General features: G+C 47.4%; 1 protein-coding gene across 8 annotated transcripts in view; it reads right to left on the bottom strand.

Moving 5' to 3' along the window:
* The window catches only part of DIDO1 (death inducer-obliterator 1), a 624,211-nt gene that overhangs the window by 219,589 nt on the left and 387,405 nt on the right, over positions 1 to 17,217 (bottom strand). For 7 of the 8 annotated variants that reach the window (XM_069650767.1, XM_069650768.1, XM_069650766.1 and 4 more), the window contains one exon: positions 12,589 to 12,702. The exons of the other annotated variant lie outside the window; for it this stretch is intronic. In XM_069650767.1, coding sequence (XP_069506868.1) covers positions 12,589 to 12,702 — 114 coding nt within the window. Of the gene's footprint in view, positions 1 to 12,588; positions 12,703 to 17,217 lie in introns of those variants that run through there. 8 annotated transcript variants of the gene reach the window in all.

Raw genomic sequence — 17,217 nt, 5'->3', positions numbered from 1 at the left:
AACTAGATTCTTTGTTGTTGGGGAAGATGCATCACATTGATGAGTGAACACATTTGAACATTTACATGCTAACACGGACAACTGCTTTTAATGGCCAATTTAGTTCTGTGACCTGCTGGTTGCATCTAACTGTGCAACTGGTGCTCAACGCACGAGCGGTTTTATACCAGTTACCATGAACGTGAGATGACGGAAAACAACTAATATTCCACCTAGTTTGACCAGTACTGTGCCTGCTATGCCATCTACTCTGCTTAGTCTCCATCTTTCCTCTTACACAATGAATACACAAGGCTAACTAGAGGTTTACAAAAAATAATCATCAATAGTTGCATCCAGACTGTACAGCGACGCATCTTCTGCAATACTACACACTTTAGACTCCAGAGCTACTTTTCTCTAGGATTGATTGCATTTTATATTGGCACCAGTGGGAGAGCTGGCGAAACTGTTTTCAGAGCCCTTTTATCATATCTATGTGTCCATTCATGCTGCCAACTATTTACATTTTAGACACTCAGTCTGAGCTTGCAAAGTCCACTCTCCCGCTCGCATAGTCAAGCAGATTTTATAACGGGGGGAAAGCACCATTTGTATGCAACATGGACTTTTTTCAGTAAAATTCAAAAAGGTTTTAATGTGCATAGCTGGCAGCAGTGTGCCAAACAAAGTGGGTTTGTGGTGAACTGACCACTTGACAGAAAGCACATTTACATTTTTGTCGCCCATTGCTATGGGTGAGTGCATTTGTTTTAGGCCGAGTAGGTAAAGGAAGTTAGTTAACCTGCCAATCTAGTTGAAATTTAAAGATTTAGCCAGGCCCGTTTCGTCAATATCTTACTTCAGCGGTACACAAACATGCTGCATTGATGCTCATTTTATATTCTGGATGCAAATAACTTCTGGTCACGTTAAAAATATTAGTACAACATTGCTAATAAAAATGGGTGTGTTTGCTAAAGTTTTAATTCGCAAACTCTGCTAATCAATTTTTGAAAATGTGTTGTAGCCCTAGTTGGTCTTTCCCCCTTCTGTAGTGGCTTCCCAGGCAGAGAAACGAAGTTCTGGATGGTTGCCTAGAGCTGTGCCTAAGATGGATTCTAAATCTTCCAGCCATCACCTTTCGGTTTTGCTTTTGTCACCCAGAGTGGGACAGCTATGCCCATACGCGGTGGTCCCGAGCCGGCAGTGCCTAGAGACCCCAAGCTAGACCTGATGACATCCGATGTGGCCAAACATGTCTGCAGATGATTGCAGTGTCGTGCAGAAGGGATGTGACCTAGCAGTTCGGGCTGGGAAAAGCCTGATTTGCATATGGTCTTTCCCAGTCTGTAGTGGCTTGGCAGGCTGCAGAACAATGGCCTCGGGGTTACCCAGAGCTGTGGCCATGGTTAAAATGAATTCGAAATCTTCCAGCCATCACCTATTGGTTTTGGAGCTCTAGTTGCCAAAAGCATATTTTTAAATAGCTACATTCCTGCTCTTTTGGTCTAATCCAGGTGAAGACCAGTCTTCTCATTTTCTGTGCACATAAGCCAATACCACTTAATTGGCAGTATGCAGCCCATCGTGCATTTAAGAGCAGTGACTGAAGGCTTATATTCACTATGCCCCAGAACATGGTCAAATGAAGGGATTCTAAATATTACATAATTTCCATTTGGTTGTACAAGTCACACAGAATGCACGAAAAGTATAATTTCCTCAGCTGACAACTCTTCGAAGGTTGGACGGGATGAACATCCTTGGAAGCCATAAACTCAAACTGTGCATCTTCCTCGGAAGCATCAGTCACTGATTTATCTAACCAAATTAATCTATTCTTCCTCCATTATCCAGAGGAAAGTGTTCGCTACGCCTTCAATCTTGAATGAAGAGACGTCCTTGTAGTTAAGTGATAGGTTATATATTGAGAACAGCTCCACTAGCACATCTGGAACTGGGAAGGCTGGCATTGGTATGGATTGTCTCCTAGTTATGGCCAGTGGGCAGGCCTAGTGTCCATAGCCAGTAGCCACTTTGCCATGGTCGGTTCACTATGGCCATACCCCCCACTATGCTACACGAAGAAGTCACTGGATCTCTCAAGGTGTGGCTTAGTGGCAACCTTAAACCCCTGTGGGACTGTAGGTTATTGCCTCTGGTAGGGTAGTGTGAACTTACTAGTCCCAGGCCCAGCTCCATGCACTGTGTGCAACACTCATATGGCTAGCAGACCTCTCCCATAAGCTCAAAGTTGTTTTTTTTGCTGTTTTGGGGCCATATTCCACCCATCTGTGATCTCCACGCCTTCACTGAAATCAGCCCAAAGGGCTACAATATGTGAACCATGTAAAACAGGCAGTGAACAACGGCAGCGATTTGGAAAAATCTGCAAGCAAATCAAAAATCAGTTTGAATGTTTTTCCATTAGCTAATATGGTGGCCAATCTTTGATCAATTGGCCAATCAGGACCTTGAAAACCCTCTGGTCTGAACAAATTTGGGAGAACCCAGATGTCGGATGATTGTGCCCAGTGTTCGAGAACTAAAAACAGACCAATAGATGGAATATGTACTGAACTGCATACAGATGGCAGACCCGATGTCCAGCGGTTTAGGCGGCCGGTGAGCAAAAAACTAAGGGGATGATTGTTGGGAACGCGAGCCCGCTCTTAACTCAGCCAACTTTAAAAAAAAAAAAAAAGTTTAATGAAGATTTAAGAGCACCACAGTTCTAAGCATCTCAAAAGGTTCACACACTCTTACAGCCACTAAAAGCATTAAGGTTACCCAGTTTAAGTGTTTCAAAACACCTGACAAAATACATACACATGGATAAAGTGTATCAACAATAATGGGGGTTTCCTTATAACTGCCATGTACATCCTTTTACCGAGACAGCTCAAAACATTGCTCCTTTTGACAGTTTGCAAAACACAATTGCAGCAAATCTTAACACTGGATGTCCAAGTTAGTTGCTCCTCGATTTAGGATGATCGTTAAAAAGGCAGAGTACCAACTTTTCAGATTTTTTCGCCCATTTTTCAAACCAATTTGCTTTGCTCAACTCCTTGTTCGAGATGGATTTTCACCTAGTGGCGAGAAGCGAACCGAGAAATGCAATATTGCTTTCCTGACCATTGGGCGGTTCTAGGAGTAAAACGTGGGGAAAGTTGAAACACTGGCAAGCCTTCTTCCAGGTACTTTAAGTGATGAGTGTGCATGCTGCGAGTAAATACTTGCTAACAGCTTTTAGGAAAAGCAACCTTGGAATAACAGGTAGAAAAGCAAGAAAGCTGCACTCCAAACATTACACTGAGCAATAGGAGTGCAGAATCCCACTCTGCTCAGCTGTACTTTAAGAACAGACCGGACACTGGAATACAGTGTCACAGCATAATACAGAGTTAACGTCGGCGGCAGACAAATTACAAACATTTGTAGAATTTGATACAAGTCATTCATAATGCACCTGTACACAAGTGTTTCAAGGCGCGACAAGGCAGGACGATCATACTAGAACTTGTCTCATTCAGATTGCGCAGGTGCGAGTCCCAAAGGGTAGGGGTGGTAAAAGGGGGAGTGGAGTGCCAGGGGGCGGGAAGGATAAGTGCAATCAGGGAAGAAATGCCCTGAGAAAGTGCAGCCAGGGCAACACGGCTCTAGGTATGTGCAAGTGACCAGATACAGCCCCCAAATGCGTAGTAGGCCCGGAGATAGTGCAGGGGCTACTGGTCAAGGGGGGGTCTGGTACCCGTGAGACTCTCGGGGTAGCCAGGCAGCCAGTCTGTGCAGCCTACAGGTTGATCAGCAGGGGAGAGAAAGCAGAGGCGAATTTCTTAAGATAAAAAAAAAAATAGAAGCGGAGCTTCAAGTAGATCAACAATTGCAAATGTGGCCATTCCAAGTGATCCACAAAGATGCAGCCAGACTGGTAACAAGAAGCTAGTCCTCAATCTCCTTTAGCTTACATTAATCTGTTTGCGTTGATTCAATGCATAAAACACGGTTTTCATCCACAAGACCCCCTTCAATACACATTACACCACTCTGCCTTCATCTAAAAACAATTGTGAACACCACAAATAGCGGAATATTTACACAATAGCTACTGAACGCACTTCAACAATGCACACTCCAAAACTGGACTCCAGAAAAATTCACCATATCAGAATTCTGTGCTCCACTGCTATGTAATGCAGGTCACACAGCAGCTCTATACTAATCATTTTTCCAGTGTCCTTCCAGCAGTGTGAAGTTCACTCTACATCTGATCGGTTTATGCGCTTCCAATTGGGAGCATTCCTTTAAATGGCATTTTCCTCAGATGTAACAGCTAAAAAATAAAGTGTGGCCCTCGCGTTCTTCAAAGTAACAAATACATTCCAGCGCAGGTAAACAGTATTTTACCAATTGGTTGCAGGTCGCCAGATGTCAAATGTAAGGATTCCAAAATAGCAATCGCACATTCTTAGCATGAATGAAGTTTAAGGGAGTGCACCCAATTTTTATTGATCGAAATACTAGGCTTCCAAAGAGGAGCCTGTCAACCAACACAAGAGGACTGCTCAAGGGTTAAATATCAGGAGGTGCACCCCACAGAGGCCAATGGACATTACCTTTTTTTTTAGTTTACTTCAAGATGAGTCCGGGGTTCCTAGTCCAGGGGTGTGCCGCTCCTCTGATGTTTTGGACTAGGACTTCCATGTTCTTTACCACTGCCTATGCTGATGGGAGATGTAGCCCAAAACATCTGGGGAACGAAAGGTTGCAGACCTCATACAAATAATGTTCAAACAACATGCATGGTGAGCTGGGAAATCTGTCAAAAGAACACCCCTTTAAAAACCTTTTGATCATAGATCTCATTCGAGATTAGCGGCCTGTGAACCCTAGCGCTGCACTGCTCCTATTCCCCCATGCGTCACAAACCACCACCCCACCATTCACTTTCCATCTAGGCTTCTGTGCCACAGTACATGTTGGGAAAAGTAGAGTGGGTTAAGGACGAACTACCACGAGAGTAGTTTTTTTTGTCATCCATGTATCCCTCTAGCTGGGAAGTCCCCAAAACACTCATTGGAGGAGATTGCATATACACAACAGATTTTTGGCAACTGAAGATGCATCTTTGTGAAACGTATCCAAAGCGTAAGTGAACCAAGCATGTATGGGCAGTGTTAAAAGATAAAATGGCAGATTTTCCCTTCGGTAAGCTTTTCTGAATCAGCCAGCAGATGTAGCATGTCCATTTCCCAATACCTTTATACATTTTACCACAAAAATGGCAGTTACTGAATGAAACAAGCTGGAACCGCGTCAGATCTGTGCAGCCAGTGAGAACAGAAAGTCCCTGCTATGCATCCAGTTGTATCCAGACTAAATAGTTCATGAATTCTGTTCAATACATGCATCGGAGGCGCCTCCAAGAAACTGTTCTTATTCCTTTGGGATCAGACATTCAAAAAGAATGCGTTTCATACACATTTATTGGCCAGTAGGAACAACTACAACCATCTAAAATGGAGGCCCAAGTTTAAGTGGAAATCTTATCAAGAAGTTTCAATAAATAGTGAACCCAAATTTGAGCAAACCTACCAAGAGGAGTCACCGGAGTAAGGCTGCTATGCAGGAATGAATGGTGCACAAGTAAATCCACTAACCAAGATCACATTTAAGGAGAGGTTTGCAGCAGCTGTGATACAATACACGGTGTGAAAGATTTAAGGAGCAAGTAGTCTGCTTATTTCCTTGCATGCTGCAAAACTACAGTGACTGCAGTTTGGTCTTTGCACTTACATTCCACAAACGTGTACACTTTGAAAACTAAAAAACAACTGCAACTATTCTTGGCAAAGGAACAAGTTACTTACCTGCAACTGTTCTCCAGCATGGGTATGGCATGGATTCACACGCTCATGAATATTCCCCGTCATCAGGCTGGGAATCCTCGGTAAAAGAAAGGGGGGAAAAAAAAGTTTAATTTCTTAACTGTCTTTCTCCTAACAACCAATCACATAATCACTGAGCTCTGGGTCATACTGCCCCCAGACACTGACTGCCCTCTACCTAAGCCCCTACTCAGGTAGCCATCTTCAGATTTGGTAGCACGTAAAGGGGCAGTAGGACCAAGAGAAAAGCCGCAAAGGGGTAGGCGGGAGGGTTCGCATGCGAATCCATGCCAGACCCATGCTGGAGAACAACAGTTACAGGTAAGTAACTTGTTCCTTTCTCCAGCATGGGAGCTGGCATGGATTCACATGCTCATGAATAAATACATAGAGGTACACACATGCAACCACGGGAGGTAGCAAGGCTCAACAGAAGCAACCTCTTACTTCCTCACTAGGCTCACCTTCAAGCGAAGTGGTTGCGCAGCAATGCTTGGCAACTCTGGACTCCTCCCTGGAATCCCTGTCAACGCAGTAGAATTTCGTGAAGGTGTACTCCAAGTAGCAGCCCTGCAGATGTCCAGCAGAGAAAGGAACGCCGTTGAAGCAGCAATCGCTCTGGTGGAATGGGCTCTCGGATGGCCAGGCATCGGTAGGTTGGCCAACCGGTGACAGTGGGTGATACAGCCGCAGAGCCACCAGGAAATGTAAGCTTTGGACAGGGCCTTCCCATGGTTCAAAGGACCAAAGTTCACAAAAAGCGGAGAAGTTTTCCAGAAACTCTGTGCGTGCCACATAAAACTTCAGCACTCTAGCCACATCCAGCGAGTGCAAAGTCCTTTCAACCTGCGACTAAGGCGTCGAAAAAAACAGGTAACACCAAGGGCATGAAGGAGGGGTGCGTCCGCAGCACCACCCTCATCTCGTGGAAAGTCAAGTAAGGTGGCTTACAGGATAGGGCCTGGATCTCACCAACTCGTCGTGCAGCGGTGACGGACATGAGAAAAGCAGTCTTCCACGATAGAAACTTGAGTGGGACAGACTGCATAGGCTCGAACAGGGGTCCGATGAGCCTAGTAACTACCACATTGAGCTCCCACCCCGGGGCCCGAGCCTTCACCAGCGGGAACGAGCGGAAGAGTTAATTCCTTGACTAATGTGCAACTACAAGGGGGGGTCGTCCCAGGGATCTGGTGTAGCGGGAGATAGCCGCCAGATTAGCCTTGGAGGCGTGAGCCAGCCCCGATTTATCCAACAGCAGCAAATATGGAAGTACCTGAAGGGCTGTAACCCTCAGATCGTCGATCTCCTAAGAACGCCACCAAATAGCGAATCTCTTCAATTTGAGTCCGTAGCATTTCAAAGTAGAGGACGCTCAGGCCTTGGCGAGTACCTTCTTGCAGTCCGCTGGAAGATCGTAACCCCCCAAATTCTAATGCTGCAGGAGCCAGGCCTGCAGGTTCAGCGATAATGGGTCGTGGTGCAGAATTGCGCCTCCTTCTCTGGCGAGAAGATCCGCAACCACAGGTAGCTTGACTGGAGGGGACGCAGACTGCCCCATTTGAGGAAAGGTAGTCCACTTGATTCAGTCGATGCTCCCACTCCTGGCAAGAGTGCAGCTCCTCGGTGAGGGAGACGGCAATAGTGTTTTTTACTCCTGCCAGTGAAACAGAACAAGTAACATCCCCTGGGCAACGGCCAAGTGCCATAAGTCCTGCGCCTCTTTGGAGAGCGCTGGGGATCTGGTGCCCCCATGCTTCCTGATGTAAAACATTGTAGTGTTATGGTCCGTGAAGACTCACCACCTTGCCCTTGAGGGACGGAAGAAACGACCTGAGAGCCCAAAATACTGCCCGTAGTTCCAGGACGTTGATTTGTAATGTCTTCTCCTCCGGTAGCCACCGGCCTCTGACGTGAGGAAAGTTGGTGTGAGCTCCCCATCCTTCCAGGGAAGCGTCTGTCGTGACCGTCTCCTGGTAAGAGCGGGGGGGTTTCTGGAAATCTGTGCCCCGCCACTTTATTGCCTGACAGCACGATTCTGTCCTGAAAGCCTCTGACACCTGTACCCAACGGGCGTCGAGAAACTCCTGTAGCAGGCGCATCCGCAACCTGCAGTCAAATGAAGTAAATGCATGACTACATGCCGAGAAGAGAGTGGATGGCCCTCACCATGGCAGCGCCAGCAGCCTTTGCACCTTGCCCCAAGATGGCCGCCATCCTCTCCTCCGGAGACGCCAGGCGCGACAGTGTTGCGATTGAGTCAAGCAGGATTTGGCATAATTCACTGAGCACCCCAGATCAGTCAGAAGTTGGACGGTCCTCGCTGTGTGGTCGACGGCGATGTCCCTTGATCTGGCCCGGGTGAGCCAGTCCAAGTAAGACTGGAGCCAGGCACTTTATGAAGACTGGGTGCCAACTTCAGTCCGAAAGGCAGGGCTTTGGACTGGTAATACTTCCCTTGAACGAAGGGCTGAAACGAGGTGGCCTTTGTGGATAGGGATGTGGCAGTACGCATCCTCCAGGTCCTAATCTGCCTCTTCCAGTTGTCCTAGCACGTGTTGAAGAGTGACCATCCTGAACTTCTGGGATCTTATGCATTTGTTCTGTCGTCGTAGGTCGAGGATGGGCCTTCAGCCCCCAGTCTTCTTTCGTACGAGGAAGTACCTTGAGTAAACTCAAGAGCCACTTTGGAGCCAGCTCTATTGCCCCTTTCCTTAACATGGCCCGCGCCTCCAGCAGCAGCTGAGGGACATTATTTTCCTGCCGGACCACAGGTGGTATTCGGGGACACTTGTTGAAACTCTAATTTGTGTCCGTGGGCGAGAGCATCCAGCACCCAACGGTCGGTGGAGATGGTCTTCCACACACTGACTAAGTTCACCAGCCGGCCTCCCACTGAGGTGCATGGGTGGGGGTGTCGTCCTGGTCAGTTCAATCCTGTTTGGAGGTCGACGGGCATCCCTGCGGTCCCCGACGGCTGCCCCTGAAGGTCTAGGAGCAGCCTCTGTTGGCTTACTGGGTTAAAGAGCATGGGGGCTGGCGTTAAAAGAGGTGGAACCCCTGCCAAAACCCCTCGAAGATCGGCTAGACTTCCCTCTTGGGGAACGAAAGCATGGCCGTTGCTGTTGTAGAGTGCCCTGGGCAAGAGCTGTCTGTGTCCACCTTGATGGCCTGGAGGGATTCATCCACCACGTTTCCAACAGGTTGTCCCCATCAATGGGCATGTCCAAAGCCCTGGTCTGGGCATCCTGCCTAATGTTGGTAGCCCATAGCCAGCAACGACAACAAAGGCAGACGCTGTTCCCCATCTGGCGGAACACCGTGCCCGCAATGTCCATGGCCACCGTGATGGCATAATCCGAAACCACCTTGCCTTCTTGAAGGAATTCCAAGGCCTCGACCCCCTTGTCGTCTGGGAGGAAGTTCAGGAGCGGAGCTAGCTTAAACCACAGCTCCCGCTCGTACCTGGCTACGATGGCGAGAGCAGCCTTGATCGCGGTCGCTGCAGAGTGGATAACCTTCCTACCCATCGAGTCCAATTTCTTCCACTCGCTGTCCAGAGGGGTGGACGAATCAGAAGACGTCGAGACTGACTATTTCTTCCTGGCGACTGCTGAGAGCACAGAGTCTGGCGACGGTTGAGATCGTAGAAACTTGGGCGCAGAGTCCTGCACCCTGTACTTTTTATCCAGCCGGTCTCTTTGCTGGGGGTGTGGTGATCATCTCCAGCCCTTTGTCCCAAACATCGTCCAATATGGGGACCGAAAGGATGGGCCTCTTCTTCGCGTCTCGGCACGGATACAAGAAACCTTCCTTTTCCTCCGGCGTGAGCTGGAGATGCTCTGAGGCTTGGGAGATAATTGCATGGAATAGAGGCTCCGGGCAGAGAAGGGATGTCCCCCATCCCGCCAGCGACATCCGTGCCCGCCGTTGCAGATTCCATCTCCCTTTGGGTGTGGGGGCGGTGTCATGGAAGCATCAAGTGTCTCCTTTTCTTGGTCGGTGGTCCCCCTGATGGCAACCAGCACTGGTGACACAGGGGGGTCTAGGAGGGGGTTAGGGGGTTGGTGGGTCGGGGATGGGGTTGTGGGATTGCCAGTATCGTCCTCTGCAACTCGGACACCAGTGAGTTGAGGGCCAAGATGATATCCCATGCAGAGACTCTAGGAGCCCTCTGGGGGGTAGAAGGGCCTGGACCCCCATCGTCCTGGGTCTTCGACGTTTACAACAACGGTATCCCAGTGGTCGTGGGGCAAGTCCCCGGCACCTCCGTCGTCATCACCCTCTTGGACGGAAAGGACGTCCTCATCTTCAGCCGAAGAAATGCCCGTTCCCTGGTTGTGGGCTGAGGTCTGGCATCCTTTTCTCTGGCGTCTTATCAGCGGGCATATTCAAAGCCTCCCTTCAGGGAGGAAGGTCACCCTTGCCGCCTGTGTGTCTGCCCCTACGGCCTTTGAAAACAACGACGCCACCACCTAAAGGGAGGGTGAACATTACGCCTTGTGCACCTGGGCCTACAGAGGGGCCGGGCCCTTAGTCTTGCTTGGCCTTCTTCACGGCCGAATCGGAGGTCTTGTCCTGTTTGGCCTTCTCCTTAAGGGCAGATCGGACTCTTTTTCTCCTTTGGGCTTACCTGCTGCGGGCAGGCTGGGCACTGTACCCTGCTTGGCCTGCTGTCTGGTCTTCTCTGGGTTCTCCTGTAGTTTACCCGGATTATCCGACTTTCTTTTGGATGAGTAACCAGAGCGTTGACTGGAGATCGGCATGGATGGAGATGGGCGTGCCCGGACCGTTGCGGGACCTGCAGCAGCGGCGACCCCGACGGAAGCAGACTTGCAGTGCTTGGCCTGGTGTTGGGCCCTCAAAGGAATTGAAAGCCCGCTCAGCTTTTCCAGATCCGGGAGAGGCATGCCGCTGGGCACCACTCCAACTGTTGATGTTGGTCCTTCAACATGCGCTTCGAGAAGTCACGGCAAAACACACAATCTTCCTCCCTGAGCGTCGGGTGCAAGCAATACAGACACTGGGAATGTTTATCGTCCATGTACACATTCCGCAAACCGTAGTCGGTGCACATCTTGAAGAGGTAAGCGCCGTTCTTCTCGTCCGACATGATCCACGCGGTGTAGGCCTATAGAAACTTCTGGAAGCCTCCAAGAAGAATACTTGATGAAAACAGCCCTTGCGGGACGATGAAAAATCTGAAAAATGGGTCCCAGTTAGTCAGAAGAATGATTGATGGAGCACACAGGCTCGATTGACCGAAAAATAGATAACTCAAAAAGCAGAAAAAAAGCAGAAAAATACTAAAAGAGCAAAGCACAAGGACTCCCAACACTTGAACGTAAGGTAAAAATCGGAAGATGACTGCCTGAGGAGGGGCTTAGGTTGAGGGCAGCCATTGGCTGGGGGCAGTATCACCTTGAGCTCAGTGATCGGTTGTTAGGAGAAAGACAGTACAGAAATGAAACAGATTTTTTCTTTTACCAATGATTACCAGCCTGGCGACGAGTAATATTCATGAGCATGTGAATCCATGCTGGAGAATACTGCAATTCTGCACACAACATCTGCCCATTTAATCAAAAGCCTTTTCACCATAGACAAACTACCAGCACTGGGAAAACTAAAATTATGCAAATTTGTTAAACGTAAGACGTATACTATTGTACATTTAAAGACTAGTCATTAAAGCACATTAACACAATCTACTTCGTGGTATTGACCTAAATGTATTGTGTTTAAGGTTTACTTAACATGTTATTTAAATGCTAATTTCTATGTAGAATTAATTTACAAACAGGCACATCAACATTCAAAGTAACTAAACAAGCATGTCATATGAACAACGGTACCAAAGATACAGAAAACCCCCAAGAAACCGAACACTGAAGTGGAATACCAATCATATGGTAGGAGGACTATATCTCAGAAGTCCCATTTGCTATATAGAAGGCCTCGGGACTCACTGTGGCAGGATTTCTGTAAACTTGTCTAGGGTTCTTGTGTTGACATGAAAAATTGGATAGACGAGCACCCAAGCCCATCACCAAATTAGATACCCTATGCCACGCCTCAAAATGTGCATGTCACTAACCATTGGCTAGTATTAACTGAATCCTAGCAATTGTGTGTTATGTATCTGAGAACAGAGGGCGATTCACTTTTTAGGTCTAGCTAGTAGCTTGCAACTTAGCCTAAACCTATGTAACTGAGCACTAAAACGAGAGAAAATAAGTATGCCAGCAGAGGGAGGGGCTTAAGGGGCAGCACTAGAAAGGCTCAAAATAACACTGAACGTGTGTGTACTTTAAAAGGACATGAAAAGATCTTAAACGTATTGGACAGTGAACCCGAGCGTTGCAATGGTTTGAAAGCTAGCGCATAATACTTTTTAAAGCCGGGCTAAAAGATAGCCTCCCCAGAAAAGCCCAGAGAGAAGGGCGATAAAACTGATTGCAAGGTAACTTATTGGAACCATGCAAAGCAGTTTGCCATTTTTGTTACAGTTTTACATTTAAGGAAAATAATTGCTAAAGAATCTTATGAGGTAACCATATGCAAGGACATTGTTTTAGCAAGCCAATTCCAATATTCAAAACATAAAATAATCAATTTATGGCTCAACATCCAAACATTAACCTACATCAGTGCTCCCAACAGCACACGCTTCGCATGAAATTGCTCTACAACAAAATTAAAATATTTGACATACCAGGAGAACGGCTTTCCATGTTGTCAAGGTTTGGTTCAGATTCAAATATCACAGAAGACTGAGAACTCGCAATTTCCTCCAAGGAAGTGATAACATTGTTCTCAAGTTGCAAATCTAAAAACAAACAAAAAATAATTAAAAACTGAAGGCTAAAAAGAACATTTTGCCTTCCTCCTATATTGCTTGAGGGCGAGGCCTACAAAAGTAAACAAATGCTTTTGAATCGCAAATGGTCTATCTTTTCCATAATTTGTTAAAGAACATGCTCTAGACAAGAGCACTAATAAATATGGTAGAAAGGATGGTCGTCTACAGAAGAGAGGGGAGGTAGGTAGCAACCAGAAATTAACAGCCCTCAAAACTGCTTGGCGATTGTGCACTACTGTGAAACTAAGTGCATTGAAGAATGTGAGGATGCAAGGAATAAAATAGAAGATCTACATAATATATATATTTCTGCAACTGAGGAACCAGTTCTAGTGATCTAGAATATCGGGACCATCATTGTATCCATACAATCTAGTAGGGATGGCTCATAAAATTGTACATTGGGTTAATTAGGTTGATGACAAAGAATAATAAACTGTTCACAGTGGGGTACTGCAAGGTTAGAATTGTGGAGTTTAGAACCAGAAGGGAATACACACGTGAAACAAAGCACAAAATGTTTCTCCAAAAACAGTGAAGAGAAGGGAGAACACATTTCAGGAGTGATTTAGTCGCTCCAGGTAGGTTGATTATGTAAAGAAAATCCATAGGATTCCTCAAACATGCCCCTAAAAACTATATAGTCTGGGCACAAGTGCCAAAATCATGCCTACTACTAAATGAGCTCTTTCCTAGTTGCTGAAGGGTTAAAAAAAGAATCGAGAATTGTACAGGCATTGTTGGGAACAGAAACTATCCAAAAGATCCCGAGATAAAGAAAAGGACCACAATTGACATTTGGCCTACAAAACTGTAGAATAAAACAAACTTGTTTGAAGATTCTCACACTGAAGGCTGTGGTTAAGGAAGTTTATCAGAAAGGTTGCTAATCAAATACCAAAATTGGAAAGAGGTAGAAAATGCATCAATGCCTAGGAGGGCTCAGACCAAATCACTGACTATTACTAGTTAGACGCTATAGAACGCTTCAGGCAAGATGACCATGCATTGTGGTGTCAAGTTCAAATGTCCAAACTTTATGACACCAGGGGCCATAAATCAGAACTGACCTGGGTTAGCTGCTGCTGTTATACATATTTACGTATTGGTTGAAGCTCGAGCGGTGGGCATACTGACATGCTTAGGAGGAGACGGTACCATGGCTGCCTCGCCCCAGATTGATGCAATTAACATCAAGGTCAAGTCTTATTTGGGTAACTGTTGTACCACTTTGTGAAGTAATTCGGTCGAGATAAGGTATGCAAATATACCTGACCACTTCATACATAGTGCGTTTCCTAGTGATCCCTGCTGTGAGTACCTGGACACGAAGCCTGGGCAAATTGCAATCTGTGCTGTCACAAAGACAGTTGATGGACGACTGCTCAAGTAAACTCCCATGAAACTGCACACTCCTCGTACATGCTACACTTCTTAGGTTTTTCTTGACACAGCAATGCCAAACACGCTTGCGAGAAGAGGGCTTTAGAAAATGCTGCCCAGTTTATGTACATCATGGTGTGGCATTAGTGTGCATTGATAAATACGCTCTGGTTTTGAAGTAGTGCTTGAAATGAGCGTAGGGACATTTTGATTGCAGAAAGTTGAAGCACCTTTATGTGCCGAGCCACTTGCTATTCGGACCACTAGCTGTGAGCCCTTGGAAGTGCTCCCCCCACCTGTAGGCCTGGAAGGAGACTTGGTTGTGTAATTTGTAATGGTGCGGGTGGTTAAGGTCTGCCTTTTAAGAACCGACTGTCCACCTCTGTAGCACCGTTAACACCTTTTCCAAAAGGACCACAGCCCATCCTCGAGCTGTCTGACCATCTGTAAGTTGCTGCACTGAGCATTTAAACATTGATGAAATGCATGAAGCCATCATCCCCAACCGTTTCATAATCTCACATACCATTATGCGATGACTAGCATGGGAGCTGGCCAATGCTGCTTGCGTTCTTGTGAGGGATAGGATCTTGCCCGGTTTGTGTCCAAATTGGCTCCCAGAAATCGTTCCACTTGAGCAATGCGTGATTTTCATTCGTTGATTGAAAAACAGAAACGTTTGGGGGCACTCGCGACTGATGGCTGCTGACTCGAGCTGAAAGGTTGGATTGAGGAGGCGGCGGCCATGTGCAGTTAGTACTACTTATCGGCATGCCAACTTGCTGCATTCTACTGCGTGAGACCCATGCATGCTTGTTGAGTCGCCTGTTGAATTTGGCTCTGTGAACCGGCTGTTCTGGAGGACGCCCTACTGTCGCACCATTGTGCAACTAGACATCGCTTCACCTGGGCAAATGTCTGAAGCAGGACCGGTGGAGCGGGGCAGACCGCTCAGGTGCGCCCCGCAGGTCTCTGCGGCAAGGGGTGTGCCGACAGTTGGCACCCAGATTGTGACGATCCGTCTCAGGAGCAGGGCCTGGGATCGCTGTGATAGAGCGCCCGCCCCCTGGTGATCTGAGGCAGGGGGGGGTTGGGTTTAGGCGGCTGCCACCTAACTGCCTGCTGTATCATGGATTGGCTTGCCTGAGGTATGTGCACCCCGTTTGCTTATCCTTGAGTTGATGCCCCATGGTGTGCTGCCGAATTTCACACATGGGGCGGCTGCCTGCTCCGAGGGTCCCACGGACTGTCTGGAGGCTGCTGTAAACCGGCCTGGAGTGCCTTACTTTGAATTGCGGTGGATGTGCCACACTCCCAGTGAGCAATACTGGAGTATTTGCAACGTGTTACGGTCATCCCCCGATTTAAGGGCTGCTGCGGGATTGGCACGGTCTGCGGCAGTGCCCTGGCTCATTGTACTACCTTGGGGGCGCTGCTGCGGATGCTTTGGCTTTGTGGTGGAAAAGAGAGGCTAGGCCACTTTGATGCCCACATGGCTCTTTTCGATGTGGGGCTTAGGGGCCATCCTGTAAGGGTGTGAGTGTATGGGCCTTACCACTGCTGCATCCTACTGCGGGTGGTTTCCAGTTTTGCAGTTGGATGGCCCCCAGCTTGTCCTATAGCCCCATTGCAACTCCCTGCGCCTGCCTATGAGGTGGCTGTTTGTGCGTGCCCTGCCTTATAGCTAAACCGGTGTCCTCCATTTGCAGAGTACCTTTGTGGCTCTTCACACATGTCCCTGGGTAATAAAACACCAATCAGACCTATCTGGGGGGCCAGATTTGTTATGGTCCTCTCTTTTGTTGTAGGTCTCGTGATGATAAACTGAATAAAAGGAAAGTTTGACTTTACCTGCCTGAATAATTAAGCAAGATGTATTAGCAGGTACTACTAAAAGGACTAGATACTTTGGCAAGATTATGTTAATGGGGGCAAACACTATTATTACAGTTGTATTAAAAAGACGCTATGATGCACATTGTGAATGGTAGCATGCACCACACTTAAATGGAATTGTGAACTTTGACCTGTACCACAGTTGGATGGAGTTGTGAACTCTGGCTTGCGACACATCTGTATCCCGATGTAGATCTATATGCCCATTTATCCCTGTATCGAGCCCTGTCCTCGAAGGTGGTTTTCAGGCCGCTTGGATAATGCGCATGTTGCCCTTGGGCAACTGCGCTAAAGATGTGAATTCAGGCACCAGGACGCCAAGCACTTGTGATATTTTATTTGCATTGCGCTCTTACACATCATATATCAAGCTGAACGATTGTGGGGAGGGGTGCCATATCTGGTGATTGCTCTGGTGAAGAGTGCACGGAAATCCAACTGGAGGAAGAATCGACAGATGCTGAAATTCTGAAAACCAGAATCTGGCTGGCCACCAAAGAGCTATGAAGAGCAGAGTGCAATTCAATGCATTTCTGAGTTTGCAGAGTGACCGATGAATCGGAGGCAGTGGAGGAAAGGCATAAGCCTTCATGTTGTGCCACGGAATCTCGAGACAGTCTCTCAGGGAGGACAAGCCGAGGCCGTCTCTGGAAGCATACAGAGGAAGTTTCTTGTTTGTAAAAGTCACAAAGAGGTCCACCTTCTGGAGTGCACCATTGGCGAAAAATGTTGGAGAGAACATTGCTGTTCAATTCCCACTTGAAACTGGTTGATGACTGGCGTCCGAGTCTGCAGTTACATTGATTTGACCTGGGATGTGTACAGCCAGGAGTCAAACCTTGTGTTGGATGGCCCATTGTCAAATCTCTATGGCTAGGTCCACAAGGAGAGGCTAATTGGTGCCACCCTGCTTGTTGATGTAAAACATTGCCACCGAATTTTCTGTGCAAACACGGACTACCTTGTTTGTGATGGATGGTTGAAAAGCTTTAAACGCCAAAAAAACAGCCAGGCGTTCAAGATAATTTATATCAAACTGCCTGTCCTGAAGTGTCCAAAGATCGAATACTTTGAGATGAGACCACGTCGCAACCCACCGCAGGAGTAGTCTGTGGTAACTGTCACTTGTGGGTAGTGCTCCTGAAAAGAGGCCCCCACTGAAAGATTGCTGATCAAGGAGCACCTTTGTAGATCCATCGTCAT

Source organism: Ambystoma mexicanum, chromosome 3p (assembly GCF_040938575.1).
Source record: "Ambystoma mexicanum isolate Mex_15411 chromosome 3p, UKY_AmexF1_1, whole genome shotgun sequence".
Classification (NCBI taxonomy): Eukaryota; Metazoa; Chordata; class Amphibia; order Caudata; family Ambystomatidae; genus Ambystoma; species Ambystoma mexicanum.
Note: the sequence above shows the minus strand (reverse complement) of the source record. Positions and strands in the feature narration are given on the sequence as shown.